This window comes from Sebastes fasciatus, chromosome 13, assembly GCF_043250625.1.
Source record: "Sebastes fasciatus isolate fSebFas1 chromosome 13, fSebFas1.pri, whole genome shotgun sequence".
In the NCBI taxonomy this organism is placed as follows: domain Eukaryota; kingdom Metazoa; phylum Chordata; class Actinopteri; order Perciformes; family Sebastidae; genus Sebastes; species Sebastes fasciatus.
In genome coordinates, this window is record NC_133807.1 from 34,286,661 (window position 1) to 34,304,354 (window position 17,694).

At 43.9% G+C, this 17,694-nt stretch overlaps 1 protein-coding gene across 1 annotated transcript in view; it reads right to left on the bottom strand.

The window, feature by feature from the left end:
- Positions 1-13,338: 13,338 nt before the first annotated feature.
- Positions 13,339-17,694, bottom strand: part of LOC141781389 (nucleoside diphosphate kinase B-like) — a 4,643-nt gene continuing 287 nt past the window's right edge. The window contains exons 2-5 of the mRNA XM_074657123.1: positions 16,200-16,332; positions 15,797-15,898; positions 14,240-14,352; positions 13,339-13,592 (exon numbers count right to left, since the gene is read on the bottom strand). Of these exons, the coding sequence (XP_074513224.1) occupies positions 13,475-13,592; positions 14,240-14,352; positions 15,797-15,898; positions 16,200-16,316 (450 nt within the window). The 5' untranslated portion in view covers positions 16,317-16,332 and the 3' untranslated portion in view covers positions 13,339-13,474. The remainder of the gene's footprint in view (positions 13,593-14,239; positions 14,353-15,796; positions 15,899-16,199; positions 16,333-17,694) is intronic.

Consider the following 17,694-nt stretch of genomic DNA (forward strand, 5'->3'; position numbering starts at 1 on the left):
TACCTCATTGCGTTATGAATCTGTTGACCAATGAACGTTAAGAGGGCAGGGCTCAGCACATCAGTAGACCTAACTTCCCAAGCCTTTGGCCCATCATCTCCAAACTTTTAGCATATGTTCACAAGAGTAGCTGAAACATCCGCTGAAAGTTTCATTCAAATCGGCGACTAGGGGGGCGCTTTGAGCGCGAAAGGCTTGAAACTTGACAGACATGTGCAGCTTCGTGTGATCTACAATAAAGCCTCTGGGACCACTAAAGTCCGCCTGGCAATATTTTCCGCCATATTGGATTTTTTGAAAAACGCATTTTTGACATCTCCTCCTAAACCGTTGGTCCGATTGCTACCAAATCTTCTGTGGATCATTATTGGACTAATGTCATCTAAAGTTGCATAAAGCGTGTTGATACCTCATTGCGTTATGAATCTGTTGACCAATGAACGTTAAGAGGGCAGGGCTCAGCACATCAGTAGACCTAACTTCCCAAGCCTTTGGCCCATCATCTCCAAACTTGCAGCATATGTTCACAAGAGTAGCTGAAACATCCGCTGAAAGTTTCATTCAAATCGGCGACTAGGGGGGCGCTTTGAGCGCGAAAGGCTTGAAACTTGACAGACATGTGCAGCTTCGTGTGATCTACAATAAAGCCTCTGGGACCACTAAAGTCCGCCTGGCAATATTTTCCGCCATATTGGATTTTTTGAAAAATGCATTTTTGACATCTCCTCCTAAACCGTTGGTCCGATTGCTACCAAATTTTCTGTGGATCATTATTGGACTAATGTCATCTAAAGTTGCATAAAGCGTGTTGATACCTCATTGCGTTATGAATCTGTTGACCAATGAACGTTAAGAGGGCAGGGCTCAGCACATCAGTAGACCTAACTTCCCAAGCCTTTGGCCCATCATCTCCAAACTTGCAGCATATGTTCACAAGAGTAGCTGAAACATCCGCTGAAAGTTTCATTCAAATCGGCGACTAGGGGGGCGCTTTGAGCGCGAAAGGCTTGAAACTTGACAGACATGTGCAGCTTCGTGTGATCTACAATAAAGCCTCTGGGACCACTAAAGTCCGCCTGGCAATATTTTCCGCCATATTGGATTTTTTGAAAAACGCATTTTTGACATCTCCTCCTAAACCGTTGGTCCGATTGCTACCAAATTTTCTGTGGATCATTATTGGACTAATGTCATCTAAAGTTGCATAAAGCGTGTTGATACCTCATTGCGTTATGAATCTGTTGACCAATGAACGTTAAGAGGGCAGGGCTCAGCACATCAGTAGACCTAACTTCCCAAGCCTTTGGCCCATCATCTCCAAACTTGCAGCATATGTTCACAAGAGTAGCTGAAACATCCGCTGAAAGTTTCATTCAAATCGGCGACTAGGGGGGCGCTTTGAGCGCGAAAGGCTTTAAACTTGACAGACATGTGCAGCTTCGTGTGATCTACAATAAAGCCTCTGGGACCACTAAAGTCCGCCTGGCAATATTTTCCGCCATATTGGATTTTTTGAAAAACGCATTTTTGACATCTCCTCCTAAACCGTTGGTCCGATTGCTACCAAATTTTCTGTGGATCATTATTGGACCAATGTCATCTAAAGTTGCATAAAGCGTGTTGATACCTCATTGCGTTATGAATCTGTTGACCAATGAACGTTAAGAGGGCAGGGCTCAGCACATCAGTAGACCTAACTTCCCAAGCCTTTGGCCCATCATCTCCAAACTTGCAGCATATGTTCACAAGAGTAGCTGAAACATCCGCTGAAAGTTTCATTCAAATCGGCGACTAGGGGGGCGCTTTGAGCGCGAAAGGCTTGAAACTTGACAGACATGTGCAGCTTCGTGTGATCTACAATAAAGCCTCTGGGACCACTAAAGTCCGCCTGGCAATATTTTCCGCCATATTGGATTTTTTGAAAAACGCATTTTTGACATCTCCTCCTAAACCGTTGGTCCGATTGCTACCAAATTTTCTGTGGATCATTATTGGACTAATGTCATCTAAAGTTGCATAAAGCGTGTTGATACCTCATTGCGTTATGAATCTGTTGACCAATGAACGTTAAGAGGGCAGGGCTCAGCACATCAGTAGACCTAACTTCCCAAGCCTTTGGCCCATCATCTCCAAACTTTTAGCATATGTTCACAAGAGTAGCTGAAACATCCGCTGAAAGTTTCATTCAAATCGGCGACTAGGGGGGCGCTTTGAGCGCGAAAGGCTTGAAATTTGACAGACATGTGCAGCTTCGTGTGATCTACAATAAAGCCTCTGGGACCACTAAAGTCCGCCTGGCAATATTTTCCGCCATATTGGATTTTTTGAAAAACGCATTTTTGACATCTCCTCCTAAACCGTTGGTCCGATTGCTACCAAATCTTCGGTGGATCATTATTGGACTAATGTCATCTAAAGTTGCATAAAGCGTGTTGATACCTCATTGCGTTATGAATCTGTTGACCAATGAACGTTAAGAGGGCAGGGCTCAGCACATCAGTAGACCTAACTTCCCAAGCCTTTGGCCCATCATCTCCAAACTTGCAGCATATGTTCACAAGAGTAGCTGAAACATCCGCTGAAAGTTTCATTCAAATCGGCGACTAGGGGGGCGCTTTGAGCGCGAAAGGCTTGAAATTTGACAGACATGTGCAGCTTCGTGTGATCTACAATAAAGCCTCTGGGACCACTAAAGTCCGCCTGGCAATATTTTCCGCCATATTGGATTTTTTGAAAAACGCATTTTTGACATCTCCTCCTAAACCGTTGGTCCGATTGCTACCAAATTTTCTGTGGATCATTATTGGACTAATGTCATCTAAAGTTGCATAAAGCGTGTTGATACCTCATTGCGTTATGAATCTGTTGACCAATGAACGTTAAGAGGGCAGGGCTCAGCACATCAGTAGACCTAACTTCCCAAGCCTTTGGCCCATCATCTCCAAACTTTTAGCATATGTTCACAAGAGTAGCTGAAACATCCGCTGAAAGTTTCATTCAAATCGGCGACTAGGGGGGCGCTTTGAGCGCGAAAGGCTTGAAACTTGACAGACATGTGCAGCTTCGTGTGATCTACAATAAAGCCTCTGGGACCACTAAAGTCCGCCTGGCAATATTTTCCGCCATATTGGATTTTTTGAAAAACGCATTTTTGACATCTCCTCCTAAACCGTTGGTCCGATTGCTACCAAATTTTCTGTGGATCATTATTGGACTAATGTCATCTAAAGTTGCATAAAGCGTGTTGATACCTCATTGCGTTATGAATCTGTTGACCAATGAACGTTAAGAGGGCAGGGCTCAGCACATCAGTAGACCTAACTTCCCAAGCCTTTGGTCCATCATCTCCAAACTTGCAGCATATATTCACAAGAGTAGCTGAAACATCCGCTGAAAGTTTCATTCAAATCGGCGACTAGGGGGGCGCTTTGAGCGCGAAAGGCTTGAAACTTGACAGACATGTGCAGCTTCGTGTGATCTACAATAAAGCCTCTGGGACCACTAAAGTCCGCCTGGCAATATTTTCCGCCATATTGGATGTTTTGAAAAACGCATTTTTGACATCTCCTCCTAAACCGTTGGTCCGATTGCTACCAAATCTTCTGTGGATCATTATTGGACTAATGTCATCTAAAGTTGCATAAAGCGTGTTGATACCTCATTGCGTTATGAATCTGTTGACCAATGAACGTTAAGAGGGCAGGGCTCAGCACATCAGTAGAGCGTGTTGATACCTCATTGCGTTATGAATCTGTTGACCAACAAACTTTTCAATGGTCGGAGCTTAGCAGGAAATTGGCCATAATTCATGGACCATTAGTCAAATCATCATAAATCTTGGTAGATATCTTCAGTACGTGTTTGGGAATAGGCGTACCAAAGCATTTTCCGTTTGACCCATAGGGGGCGCCAAAACTCTCAAAGAGTTTGTGCTGGTTTATTATTCTTTGTTGTCTTATGCCGCGGCTCAATTTGCCGTGAGCTGGAATGAGCGAGAAAAATGAAACTTGGCACAATAACTGCAAATGATGTGCATGTGCTTCTCAAGAACTATGACCCCAATCGGCCACATGGTGGCGCTGTAATTAACGCCCAAACATGCGATTTTGGAAAGGCCACGCCCCGCACACGGTAAGTCCGACAGACTTGAAACTTGACACACATGTGCAGCTCCGTGTGATCTACAATAAAGCCTCTGGGACCACTAAAGTCCGCCTAACTAGATTTTCCGCCATATTGGATTTTTTGAAAAACACTTTTTTGACATCTCCTCCTAAGCCGTTGGTCCGATTTCTACCAAATTTTCTATGGATCATTATTGGACTAATGTCATCTAAAGTTGCATAAAGCGTGTTGATACCTCATTGCGTTATGAATCTGTTGACCAATGAACGTTAAGAGGGCAGGGCTCAGCACATCAGTAGACCTAACTTCCCAAGCCTTTGGCCCATCATCTCCAAACTTGCAGCATATGTTCACAAGAGTAGCTGAAACATACGCTGAAAGTTTCATTCAAATCGGCGACTAGGCGGGCGCTTTGAGCGCGAAAGGCTTGAAACTTGACAGACATGTGCAGCTTCGTGTGATCTACAATAAAGCCTCTGGGACCACTAAAGTCCGCCTGGCAATATTTTCCGCCATATTGGATTTTTTGAAAAACGCATTTTTGACATCTCCTCCTAAACCGTTGGTCCGATTGCTACCAAATTTTCTGTGGATCATTATTGGACTAATGTCATCTAAAGTTGCATAAAGCGTGTTGATACCTCATTGCGTTATGAATCTGTTGACCAACAAACTTTTCAATGGTCGGAGCTTAGCAGGAAATTGGCCATAATTCATGGACCATTAGTCAAATCATCATAAATCTTGGTAGATATCTTCAGTACGTGTTTGGGAATAGGCGTACCAAAGCATTTTCCGTTTGACCCATAGGGGGCGCCAAAACTCTCAAAGAGTTTGTGCTGGTTTATTATTCTTTGTTGTCTTATGCCGCGGCTCAATTTGCCGTGAGCTGGAATGAGCGAGAAAAATGAAACTTGGCACAATAACTGCAAATGATGTGCATGTGCTTCTCAAGAACTATGACCCCAATCGGCCACATGGTGGCGCTGTAATTAACGCCCAAACATGCGATTTTGGAAAGGCCACGCCCCGCACACGGTAAGTCCGACAGACTTGAAACTTGACACACATGTGCAGCTCCGTGTGATCTACAATAAAGCCTCTGGGACCACTAAAGTCCGCCTAACTAGATTTTCCGCCATATTGGATTTTTTGAAAAACACTTTTTTGACATCTCCTCCTAAGCCGTTGGTCCGATTTCTACCAAATTTTCTATGGATCATTATTGGACTAAGCCTGTGTGACACTTACACAGGGATGGAGAGAGAATACTTAACTCAAGTAAAAGTACTGTTGCTTTAAAAGTAATTAAAGTAGAAGTTAAACATGTATTAATATATGTATGTAGATACAAGTAAAAAGTCAGTTAAAATGTACTCTGAGTAAATGTCACTGCGTTACATTTTGAGAAAGGTATTAGTGGAGGGAGGGTAAATAAAAAAGTGTATATGATGATGTTATATGATAGACGTATTAAATTAAAGAACCTGTTTAGGCTACAAAATAGTGCAATAACTTGTCAACGTATACACATCACACCACAAAGCCCTTACGTCCACACCAACAATATATTCCTTGAACACAACTGATGACCAATTATACAACTGCCTTCCTCAGTGTGAGTTTTCCTAGAATTAACCAGAAAAGAGACAAAACCCAGACAATTAAATAAAAATGAAACAAATAAAAAGACACCGCAGCAGGTGCCATAGGCAATATTAAGCTGCAGAAATCAAATAGCATGTCACTTCTTGTAGAATCAACAGCAGAATATAACATCACCAAAGCAAACAACATAGACATGTATATGAACAATATAAACTCCACAGCAGCTGCAGCCACGAACACACATTAAAGCAAAAAGCAGCAGCAGCAGTTCTTGCACATGTGCAGACACAAGCACTATGATTGACGTGCTCCTCTGATAAATAACTTTTTGTTGCACTCACCTGTCTGAATGTCATTCTGTGAGTCTTGTGCAGAGCGAAGTCCTCCTCAATCTGCTGCAGGTTCAACTACTCTGCTCCTTCATTCTCAGTCCATAATATCCACACAACCTCTATGTTCCAGTATAACCAGTCCCAGTGTCTCTGTCCCACTGCATGCTCCTCAAAGTGTTCAAACACTTTGAGCTGAATGAGGCTCTGCAATCATAAACAGCAGAAAGGCCTCAAACACCTCATTGAAGTTAAAAGTTCTGGGAGAAGTTTCTTCCAGATATCCTCTTTCGATTTAGACAACAAACCTACTTTGTTATGTTTAGGAAATGATCATGGTTTGGGTTCAAATAAACCCTTTCTTGCAAACTTCTCCCATGTGCCAGTGAAAGCAGAAGCCACCTGGAGGATCCAGCATTTTAGCATTGAGCATGTTAGAAAGATCCAGCATGCACCTGAAGATCACATGACATCATGGGTGTGTTTGATTTGTGTCACTCAGCATTCACACACACATTCATTGCCCATCAGGATGTTATCTAAATACTCATTCACACGCCGATGGCTATGCCTTCGGGAGCAATTTTGGGGTTAAGTGTCTTGCTCGAGGACACGTCGACATGTGACCCGGAGGAGACGGGGATCGACCTGCTCTACCCTCTCAGCCACAGCCGCCCTGGGTGGTACATTACTCCAGTGATTAATTAAGATAGATGACACTTTTCTTTTCTTTTTACCTAAACTATGGCAGGTTTTATAAACTTTTTTTTTTATTCAGGATGCAACTTGAAATGCAGCAAAGTACAATACTTGGGATAAAAAAAAAACTTAAGTAAAAATAAATTATACATAAATACACACACACAAAAAAAAGATGAAATGTAATTTATTATTTCCACTCCTGCAGTTACAGCAACAAGCGCTGATGGAAAAAAAAGAGCAGACAGACATGAAAACCACATTTTCCTCCAGTCAACAATCTATATATACACTCACATCCCCGACTCCACGGTGATCTCTTAAGGCTGCAGGGAGAACAAGATTAGAAAGCAGAGACGGGGAATTATACCATAATGACATGCTAAACACATGTTCACACATACAGGCAACACGCTGCATCACATATCGCCATCAACCTGTCGCTTTCTTCTTCATCTTCTTCTTTTTCAGTTTCATTTTATAATCACAACCCCATGTTTGTTTTTGCCAGCTGTAATGTTAATTATAATGTGACACTGCACCCGATTAGACTGTTATCAGGCCATTAAATAGACGTTATCAGTCGCTATAAGCACCATAGATGAAGGTCATTAGGGGCCCTGCTACACCTACCATGTTGTAAAAGTGAAAGTGAAGCTTTGCCTTGGCCTCTCTGGAAGCCAGCGCTACCACAGGTCTGGATTCCATCACCCAAGAACCCACCTACAACCCCTCCTTCGACCCCGACATAAGCTACTCCCCAGGCCCCTGTATACCCACCTGCCACAACACCAGACCCGACGATTGGACCATCACAACACAGGCGACATACTTGGTATTGGGCGACGACCACATCAGTAAATTCCCATCTCACTCCAAAACGGATCTACAACTCGACAGCTACCCCTCTGCCAACTTCCGGAAATTCTACAAGCTTCTTAGAAGGACAGCACCCAACCCCACCACTTTATTCGTCATCCTCGCAGTTGGCCTTAATGACAGGATCCAGGACCCCAAGGTCGCTGTCAAACAACTACAAGCCATGCTGAGACATGCAGCTATCACCTTCCCTCACGCCGATGTATATGTACCCCTCATCAACTTCTCCCCAAACCTCAGCCCCGAACACAAGAGCACCCTCACCCACATCAACAAGGTCATCAGCACTCTTCAACATATCCCTGCAATCCCACCCCAGGACTTCATAACGGAATCGGACAATCTCACCTGGACGCCCACCACAGCCAAGTTTATCCTCAGACAGTTGCGTCAGTACTTCCTCATTTAATTCCTAACCTTAACCCTTACCCACCATCTTATCCTAAACCTAACCCTAACCCTACCCCCCTACCTGAACCCCAAACCACCTAACCTTACCCTGACCCTACCTTCTTACCCTAACCCTAACCCCCTACTTGAACCCCAACCCCCTAACCTTACCCTGACCCTACCTTCTTACCCTAACCCCCTACTTGAACCCCAACCCTCTAACCTTACCGTTAGAAAAGGGACTCGCCTTCGTCCCCCGCCCATCATCATTTGACTGGGAGGAACTTCAAAGGGATCTTCATCAATATCATAGACGCATCAAAATCACAACATCAATCACAAATCCGGAAGCACCCACAAATTCACTCCATTCACACACCCCTCCAACTGGGAACCAGCCACTTCCCAGTTGACCAGACAAACCCGCCACCTCCTTCACCTCAATAGACAGGCCTTACATAAATATCGGCCTCCGACAGATGTCCCAGACAATCTGTCGGAGGTCGAACACATAGCCCTCACACAACTCACACATAATCCCAACATCATCATTAAACCGGCAGATAAAGGATCAAAAATAGTCATCATGGACCGCCAACAATATCTTACGGAAGCAAACAGGCAAATTTCAAACACACGGTATTACAGACCCATTCCAGACAGCATCCAAATACAAACACAATCAACTCTCCGTACCATCATACAGTCACTCTACCACAACAAATTCATCACAGCCAAACAGAGAGACTTCCTCTATGGACCAGATAACCCCCGCCCTAGACACCTATACTTATTACCAAAAATCCATAAAGACCCATCCACCTGGACAATTCCCTTTGAGGTTCCTCCCGGTAGACCCATAGTTTCCGATTGCAACAGCACCTCTTACAACCTTTCCCAATACCTTGATCACTTCTTAGGCCCCCTTTCTACAAAACACCCCAGTTACATTAAGGACACCTACCATTTCCTGGCTATCATCCGACCCATGGTTGTTCCATTCCAATCACATCTTTTCACCCTTGACATAGACAGCTTATACACAAATATCCATACAGAATCCGGTCTTCAAGCAGTCACTTCAATTTTTCAAAAACACCCTAACAGCAATAGACCAGACAAAGAAATCATCCAATTATTAAACATCTGCCTCAATAACAACGACTTCACTTTCAACAACCGCCACTTCCTTCAGGTCCACGGAACAGCCATGGGTCAGCGATTCGCCCCCTCCTATGCCAACATCTATATGAGCGAGTGGGAGCGAGAAGCCTTAGCAAAATGTACCCACACACCCTCACTCTACCTCCGCTATCTCGACGACATCTTTGGAATCTGGCCACACGACATAACACTCTTCCCAGCCTTCATCCATACCCTCAACAGCCACCACCCATCCATCACTGTTAAACACACAATAGATACACAACAGGTCAATTTTCTAGATACCACAGTTTTTTTCCAGCCACATAACTCAACACACAAACACATAGTCACCAAAGTCTTCTTCAAAGCCACCGACACTCACGCACTTCTCCATAAATCCAGTTATCACCCAAAACACACCTTCAAGGGCATCATCAAATCCCAACTCATCCGGTTTCACCGCATTTCCTCCCTACCCTCAGACTTCCAACACTCCACCAACATTCTCTTCAATAGCCTTAGAACCAGAGGTTACTCCAAACGCTTCCTCCGTACGATCAAAAACAGCACCTTGGCCTCTCTCGCTCCCACCCGCTCCACCCCCACTCATGCTCCACCCCAGGTCACCATACCACCTGACAGTCACCCGCCACCACCACCAGACCCCCACCCCCCGACCTCCGCACCCCCACATATCTTACCCTTTGTTTCCACCTTTTCCCATAGAATCACCACACTCCACCGCATCATCAAACACAACTTTACAGACTACCAGACACACCACCCAACACTTCAACATCACAGTACCATCTCCGCATACCGCAAAAACAAAAGCTTACAGGACATCCTCATCAGATCCAAATACTCCAACCATAGACCCCCACCTCATACACAACACAGCACATATTACAAAAACAGAAAATTCATTCACAATCCCCACAGTGGAGCAGCCTATCCCTCCCTTGGTTCCTTTTCCCTCAACACTACCAACACCATATACATCATCACGTGCACCCTCTGCCATAAACACTACATCGGCGAAACCCAACACACCATACTCACCAGACTGAAACAACACCTGTACACCATTGGGGAAGGTAAGCTTACAACTCCTCTAGTCCAACACTTTCAACAACACTCACCCAACCGTCTCATCATCTCCGGCCTTGAAGCCAATGACCGATGGACCAGTGGGCAGAGGAAAAGAGCAGAAAAAATATGGATCAATAAACTCACCACTACCACACCCAGAGGTCTCAATGCTGAATAGCCTCACCTTCTTCACAGTATCCCCTACTCCTTGACCTATCCCCCTCCCCCCTCCAACCCTGACCCCTGATCCTTGTACCCCAACCCTAATCCCCACATCCCATCCTTGTTTCCCACCCCCGTCCAACCCTGATCCCTTACCCAATCCCCTAATCCTAAACCCCAACCCTAACCCCGACCCTAAGCCCCTCCAACCCTGATCCCTTACCCAATCCCCTAACCCTAACCCTAACCCCTAACCCCTAACCCCAATCCTAATCCTAAAACCTAACCCTCACCCTCACCCTCACCCTCACCCTAACCCTAACCCTAACCTTCCCCGCCCCCCCTAACCTTAACCCCTGATCCCTGTACCCCAACCCCAATCCCAACCCCCATCCCTTCTTCCAACCACGATCCCTTACCTTATCCCCCAACCCTAACCCCAACCCCAATCCACTCCCCCCTAACCCTGATCCATGATCACGTTACCCTAACCTTAATCCCTACCCCCCATCTCTCTCTCCCAACCACCTCTAACCCTGATCCCTTACCCAATCCCCTAACCCCAACCCCAACCCCAACCCTGAGCCTCTGCCTCTACCCTCAGCCTCCCTCCAACCCTGATCCCAACCCCATCAACATACAAGTACAACACTCCTCTGCGCTGCTACCTGGGACCCCCTGGAGGAAAACAGGACACCATAATTAAAACCTTCAACCACTCCAAGTGCTATTCCTTTTCCATTCATTCCAAAATGGATTTTTTTTATAAACCTAATTTTGTGACATACTGCACAGGTCCCTCCCTTTTCCTTCATCAAACCTTCCTGGTCATGACTTAAACTTTTCTTTATTGTTTTTCTTGATTGTCTTATACGTTTTTTGTCTTCATTCATCTCATCCCTTTCCCATCTCCAAAATGATATGCTTTATTTATTACTTACCTTATTTCTTATTATTCCAACTCATTCAATCTATGTGTGTATTTATTCATAATATTCTGCATGTCCTACCACACCTAGTTCGTCTACCCTAAATTATTCATTATATGTTATTTATACACAACATTCTGCATGTCTTACTTCACCTAGTTCGTATACCCTTGTGTCTTATCCTGAATCCCCTCCTTGAACTCCTAGCTCATTTTCTTTAATCTTATATCCCCTCATATTCATTTTAATGTATCATTTTATTCCAAAACACTTTAAACCAGTCCATTTTATTCTTGGGGGCCTGTGCTTCTGTGCGCGCACATGGGGGAGCGCTACTGTGACCACAACTGTACTACTTTTGCATGACTATGATTAGTTTTTAGCACCTCCCACCCCAGCACTTTTGCATGTTTTCTTATTCACCTTCCTATTATATTTTTTACATTATTATTCTCCCTTATCATGCATTATTTATTCTTGCTCATGGTCGCACAGTGGTGCTCCCTCCTGGGTGTGCCGCAAGCACGGGCCCCCCTTGTTTTATCTGGACTCTTCCTTTTACCAGAACCTGTGCAGTACCCTACCAGAAATGAATGTTCCAGCCCAGGTAGCAGTTTACCTGCTCACTGGTCCTCATCCGGTTCCTCCATCATCGTAGCCCCAGGGTCGACTGAGCCGGGATCCGAACCCGGGCCTCCCGGGGCAGGGAGCTGTCCTTTGCCTTTCATCTACCGTTCCACGAAGCATACTGACACAACACATATACACATTCATACATTCTTTTACCTTTTTCTTTTATTGGTTTTATCATTTTTACAAACAGATCTTTAGGCCAGTGCAATCAAACCAAAAACAGGATCACCTAACCCTAACCCTAACCATCTTACCCTAACCTCTACCCACCCTCTTACCCTAACCCTAACCTGGTCCTCCGCCTCGTCTGGGAGTCGAACCCGGTTCTCCCGGGGCAGAGAGCTGCTCCAGCCACCTAACCCATCCATCACGACAGGAACAGGAACCAGCTCACACATTAAGCATCATACAGCCACACACACTTACATACAGATCTTTAGGCCAGTGCAAACAAACCTCCACCGGATCTATCAACCCCAACCATAACCCAAACCTAACCCTAACCCTCGCACAGACTTGTCAGTGCTATCAGTGGAAAGAACGACCCCGAAAATGGGGGGGTACGTCAAGGTCTCATCGCTCTGTCATGTTCACACAAAGAGTTATTGAGGATGATCAAGGATGATCAATTTGATCATCGTGGTTATCATGCCCTTACCTAACCCTAACCCTAACCCTAACCCTAACCCTTTTCTCGAATATCTCCCGAACCGAACGTCGTAGAGACTTGGAAATGTTCTCCGTCAGACGTAATTCGGACATATCCCCTTAACCTAACCTGTATAATATATAACCCTAACCAGTATAATATATAACCCTAACCAGTATAATATATAACCCTAACCTGTATATACCTGTATAATATATAACCCTAACCCTAACCTGTATAATATATAACCCTAACCTGTATATACCTGTATAATATATAACCCTAACCTGTATATACCTGTATAATATATAACCCCAACCCTAACCTGCAATATATATATAACCCTAACCCTAACATGTATAATATTTAACCATAACCTGTATAATATATAACCCTAACCCTAACCTGTATAATATTTAACCCTAACCTGTATAAAATATAACCCTAACCCTAACCTGTATAATATATAACCCTAACCGGTATAATATATAACCCTAACCCTACCACAGACTGGCCCAGACTGGCAGCTGAGAGTGGATCTTGGAAAACAACTAAACTTCCCTGATGACATCATACAACAACATGATGTGATGTTAACTAACTGAACACCACAGTAAAACCAAGCTTCTAAATACGCAGTAAAATTAGTTACAACTTCTGTTTAATAGACTGTTTTAATAGACAGAAACAGTGACTGTTGTTGTTAACATGAGACTTTATTGGGAAGTGCTACATGTTGTGGATTGATGAGTGAAGACCAAGTTAGAGGATCGACTGCAGGGAGGACGGGGAGGTCCAGTTGGATGTAGTTTACTGGCTGATGATTGGCCGTTCTACTCATACAGGAAGGCCTGGGCGCAGGGGGTGTATTTGACGAACTCCTCGGCCTTGAACCACAGGCCGATCTCACGCTTGGCGTTCTCCAGGGTGTCGCTGCCGTGGATGATGTTCCTGAGGAAACGGAGGAAGGTCAGTGATGATTGTGTGCGGTCCCTGAATGTGACTTGTATGCGTCATATTTTAATCATCCATTTGAGTACTTTCTGCTACTGCGTCTACACTATGTTGTGTCTGGTAGCGATTACAGCCTCACTATCCAGATTCTACTCAACTAGAAACAAAAGCCTTTACTGCTCCGCCTCGATCAGAAACCACGGAGTAGAACAATCGGTTGACAAATGGAGATGCAAGATAGAGATGTGACGGTGAGGAAATGTTCCCACCGGTTAATAAACTTGTGACAACACCGGTGTTACCGATTACACCGGAACATTTTTTGTGATAAAGATTGTGTGAAATGTGAGTCCTGCTGCCCGACCACATACTGAAGGATAGTTAACTATAGACATCCAGAGATTTATACGCCCTCAGTTTATCTTTCCAGCGCTGCCGTTGGCCACCGTTGGCTGGTCGGACGCAAGGCTACTTAGCTAGCTTAGCTCGCTAATTCCACCACGCTGTCACGAAACACAGAAAATGAGGTGAACATAGTCGTCCCTCATCTAACGTGATCTACCGTGATAGCACGGTGCTTTCCTGTTAATCGTAAAAGGAAGTGCAGTGTGTGGTTACCTGTCGTGTTTTGTGCTCGTACTCACCTGCCGATGTTGATGCACAGGTCTCCACGGATGCTGCCGGGCTTGGAGTCGGCGGGGTTGGTCTCACCCATCATCATCCTGGCCAGCTTCACGATGCCCTGACCCTCCCAAACCTGCAAACACATCAACACACCTGTCATCGGTGTGGTCGGCGAGGAATCCGGCGCTACGTCGCTAATAATCCAACTTAATGTTGACGATGGAAGATTTGTAGGAGTAATTCCCTTTTTCTCTTTCTGTCTCTGAGATTGTGACGTTCAGATGGAAACCGCTCATGTCTGTATTCAGGACAGAGTTAGCCTAGCTTAGCATGTCTGTACATGCTGCCATTAGGTTAGTATTATCAACAGACACGGTCTCTTATCCATCGCTACGCTGACGACACAACTCTGTACCTCAAACAGAGATATTAGTTATCGGGGAACGAGGCAGAAGATTGAACCTCGTCTCACTTTTAATATCATTGAAACTTAATTGTCATTTATTTAATCCTGTTTTCCACTTTCCTTTTTCTTGCATCTGTCTTTTTGTCTGTTTTTTTTCACCTCTCGTGAAGCACATTGTATTGCATCTTTTTGTATGAAATGTGATATATAAATACACAGATTAACATGATGTACCTTTTTTGTTTAATTCGTACATTAACTAAATGTTAAAGGTATTGTAAAGGACGCTGTGCTTAATAAATGTTTATATACAATCGAACATCAGTAAAAGGAAAGTGTTGTTGAAGAATACATTTTTGTGGCTAAATATTCGAATCTTTGTTTTCTGTATAGTTTGTAATTAAACTTGTAAATACTATATAATCAAATTATCTGGACTTAACACAGCAATTAATTGCTTTTCTAAACTACCATTATCATAAGGGGAAAGGACCCCTGACCCTACGGAGCCCCAAACTGTCAATATTAAATAAGTAATTGAAAGATTATATAAATAAATTACGCGAAATATATAAATGAAACTATTTCTAAAATAATTTATATTATTATTATTTAATTGTTATGAAATGTTATTTTACCATTCTTATGTTGATAATAACATTTTCATAGGAATACACTTTATAATAACCATCATTAATAAATGGTAAATTGATAGTTTATTCAACTTTGGTTGAGTATTTATTATTTATTATTTTACTATTAAACAATTACGTATTACGTATTATTAGTAATGCTATAATTTATGTTATTTTAACAGTTAACTGTTGTACCCGTAATTATTTGTTAATGATTAATAAATGATTTATAAACTTTTAAGAAATTGTAAAAATCTATAAACATTACACAGATATTAGTAACACCTTTTTAATGGTTAATAACTGGTTTATAAAAGATCTATTAATATTACATAAATAGATATTTGTGACGCTTTAACGGTTAATAACTGGTTTGTTAAACAGTCTATAAATATTACTTGGATGGCTATATGGCTATATATACATATATATGTATATATATACATATACATATATATGTTCCACTAATACATGTGTGCGTGTGTGTGTGTGTGTGTGTGTGTGTGTGTGCGTGTGTGTGTGTGTGTGTGCGTTACCATGGCGAAGACGGGTCCGGAGGACATGTACTTGCACAGACCACCGTAGAAGGGCATGTCCTTCAGGTCCAGGTAGTGCTGCTTCATGTGATCCTCGGAGCTCTGAACACACACACAATATGAAATATTAATACAAATACACAGAGGCACAAAGTACCTTTACTGAAGCATGATTCTAATTTACACTAAATATTGTACTTTTTACTGCTCTACATTTATCTTATTAATATTAAGGTTTTACATTAAAAACACCGGATGAGCTTATTAAATAATTCTTATATTAATACGACGTTTGTTCTAAAAATGTTTGGATGAAGCGTCACTCTGGTTTCTTTCCTTCGTTCATACGTTACATCATATTGATCACTGATTGGTAAATGGAAAACGTGGTCGTCATGGTTACCTGCACGAACTTGGCAGCCACCAGCCTGAAGCCTCTGGTTTCCAGGCGCTTGATGATCTCGCCGCAGAGTCCTCTCTGGACGCCGTCGGGCTTCACAGCGATGAAGGTCTGCTCCATGTCAACTGAGAGGAAGCTGCAGGACACGACGAACACCAACAAAGAAGAAACAACCGGCGGTTAACGGTCTGAACCCCGAACAGAAGCAGGAAGTTATTCAGATTCTGCTCCAGGATCAGGTCTCTGTGAGTCCAGACGGTCCCTCTACGTGTTTAACGGGACTGTTTGTTAGAATCATAATGTCTTGTTAACAGCTTCACCTGTGTCCGTTAAGTCAACTAAAGTCAGCGTCCTGTTGCTCGCGCTTGTGCTCGCTCTACATAGACATGAAGGAGCATCTCTCAACACAGTGAGGAGACACACGTCAGCTAAAAGCACAATATCACTCTATATTTCAGCTGCTTGGCAGTAATGTTAGCTGACCAGACCAAGGTCTCTCCATGAATCAATGCTGATCCTAGTGTTGGCTTTTCCTGCCTCAGCCTCCCGACCGCGGCCGGAGGGAACGGGGGAGACGCCGGAGTTTTGGTCGGAGACGATAACGTTTCTCTCTGCGGAGCCCCGTCACTTCACAAGACACGGGAAACCTCTGTTGGTCTGGAGGAGCTGCAGCAGTTATTTCTGACCAAACGTCCACTGAACATTCACTAGATATTCTCAGAGCTAAACTAACTCTTCTGCAGTGTGGAGTGAGCAGCATGCACGTGAGAGGTGGAGAGAGAGAGAGAGAAGGAGCGCGGTGTGTGAGTGAAGGCAGGCAGAGGAGCAGAGGAGCAGAGGAGCAGAGACTCCGGTCCTGGAGACCAAAGCTACGGTCTCCCCCGCGTCCTCCGACCGCGGCCAACACTGTTTAACAGACGGGCTTCACTAGATACAACCAAGAGGTTTTGGTGCTTCTGTCTAGTTTGTGTTGGAGTCTGAGTCTGAACAGCGGAGACACATTCTGCTGAATGTGAAATTAAAAGCTGCCTCTTGACTTTTTGGACGGCGTTTTCTTCACGCTGAAAGACGACACCGGCCGGCGGCTTTCTAATTTTACTGCTCATGTGAAGCTGATATCGTCTGAAGCAGCAGCTGGTTCCGGAGGCTGAAACATCTGAGAGTATAATTAGGATTCAGGGTCAAGAGGGCTGGACTGGGACAAATAATGGGCCCTGGCATTTTGGCCCAGACCGTCTCCGTCACCGGTTCCGTCACCGGTTCCGTCACCAGCCCAACCTGTTCAAGACTCTGTTCTGGAAATCCCTTGAAATGTGTTTGTTTTGCAGACTCGCCAACTTGACACCTCAAACAAAGGGAGGACTGAGAACCAGCTTCGGGTCGGATCGTCCAACAGAAACATTTGAGTTTCAGAGTCTTTGCTTTCTGAACTCCGACTTTAAAACTATGAACATAACTCAATAATCAGGTCACTGCAACACGTTGATGTTAAACTGAA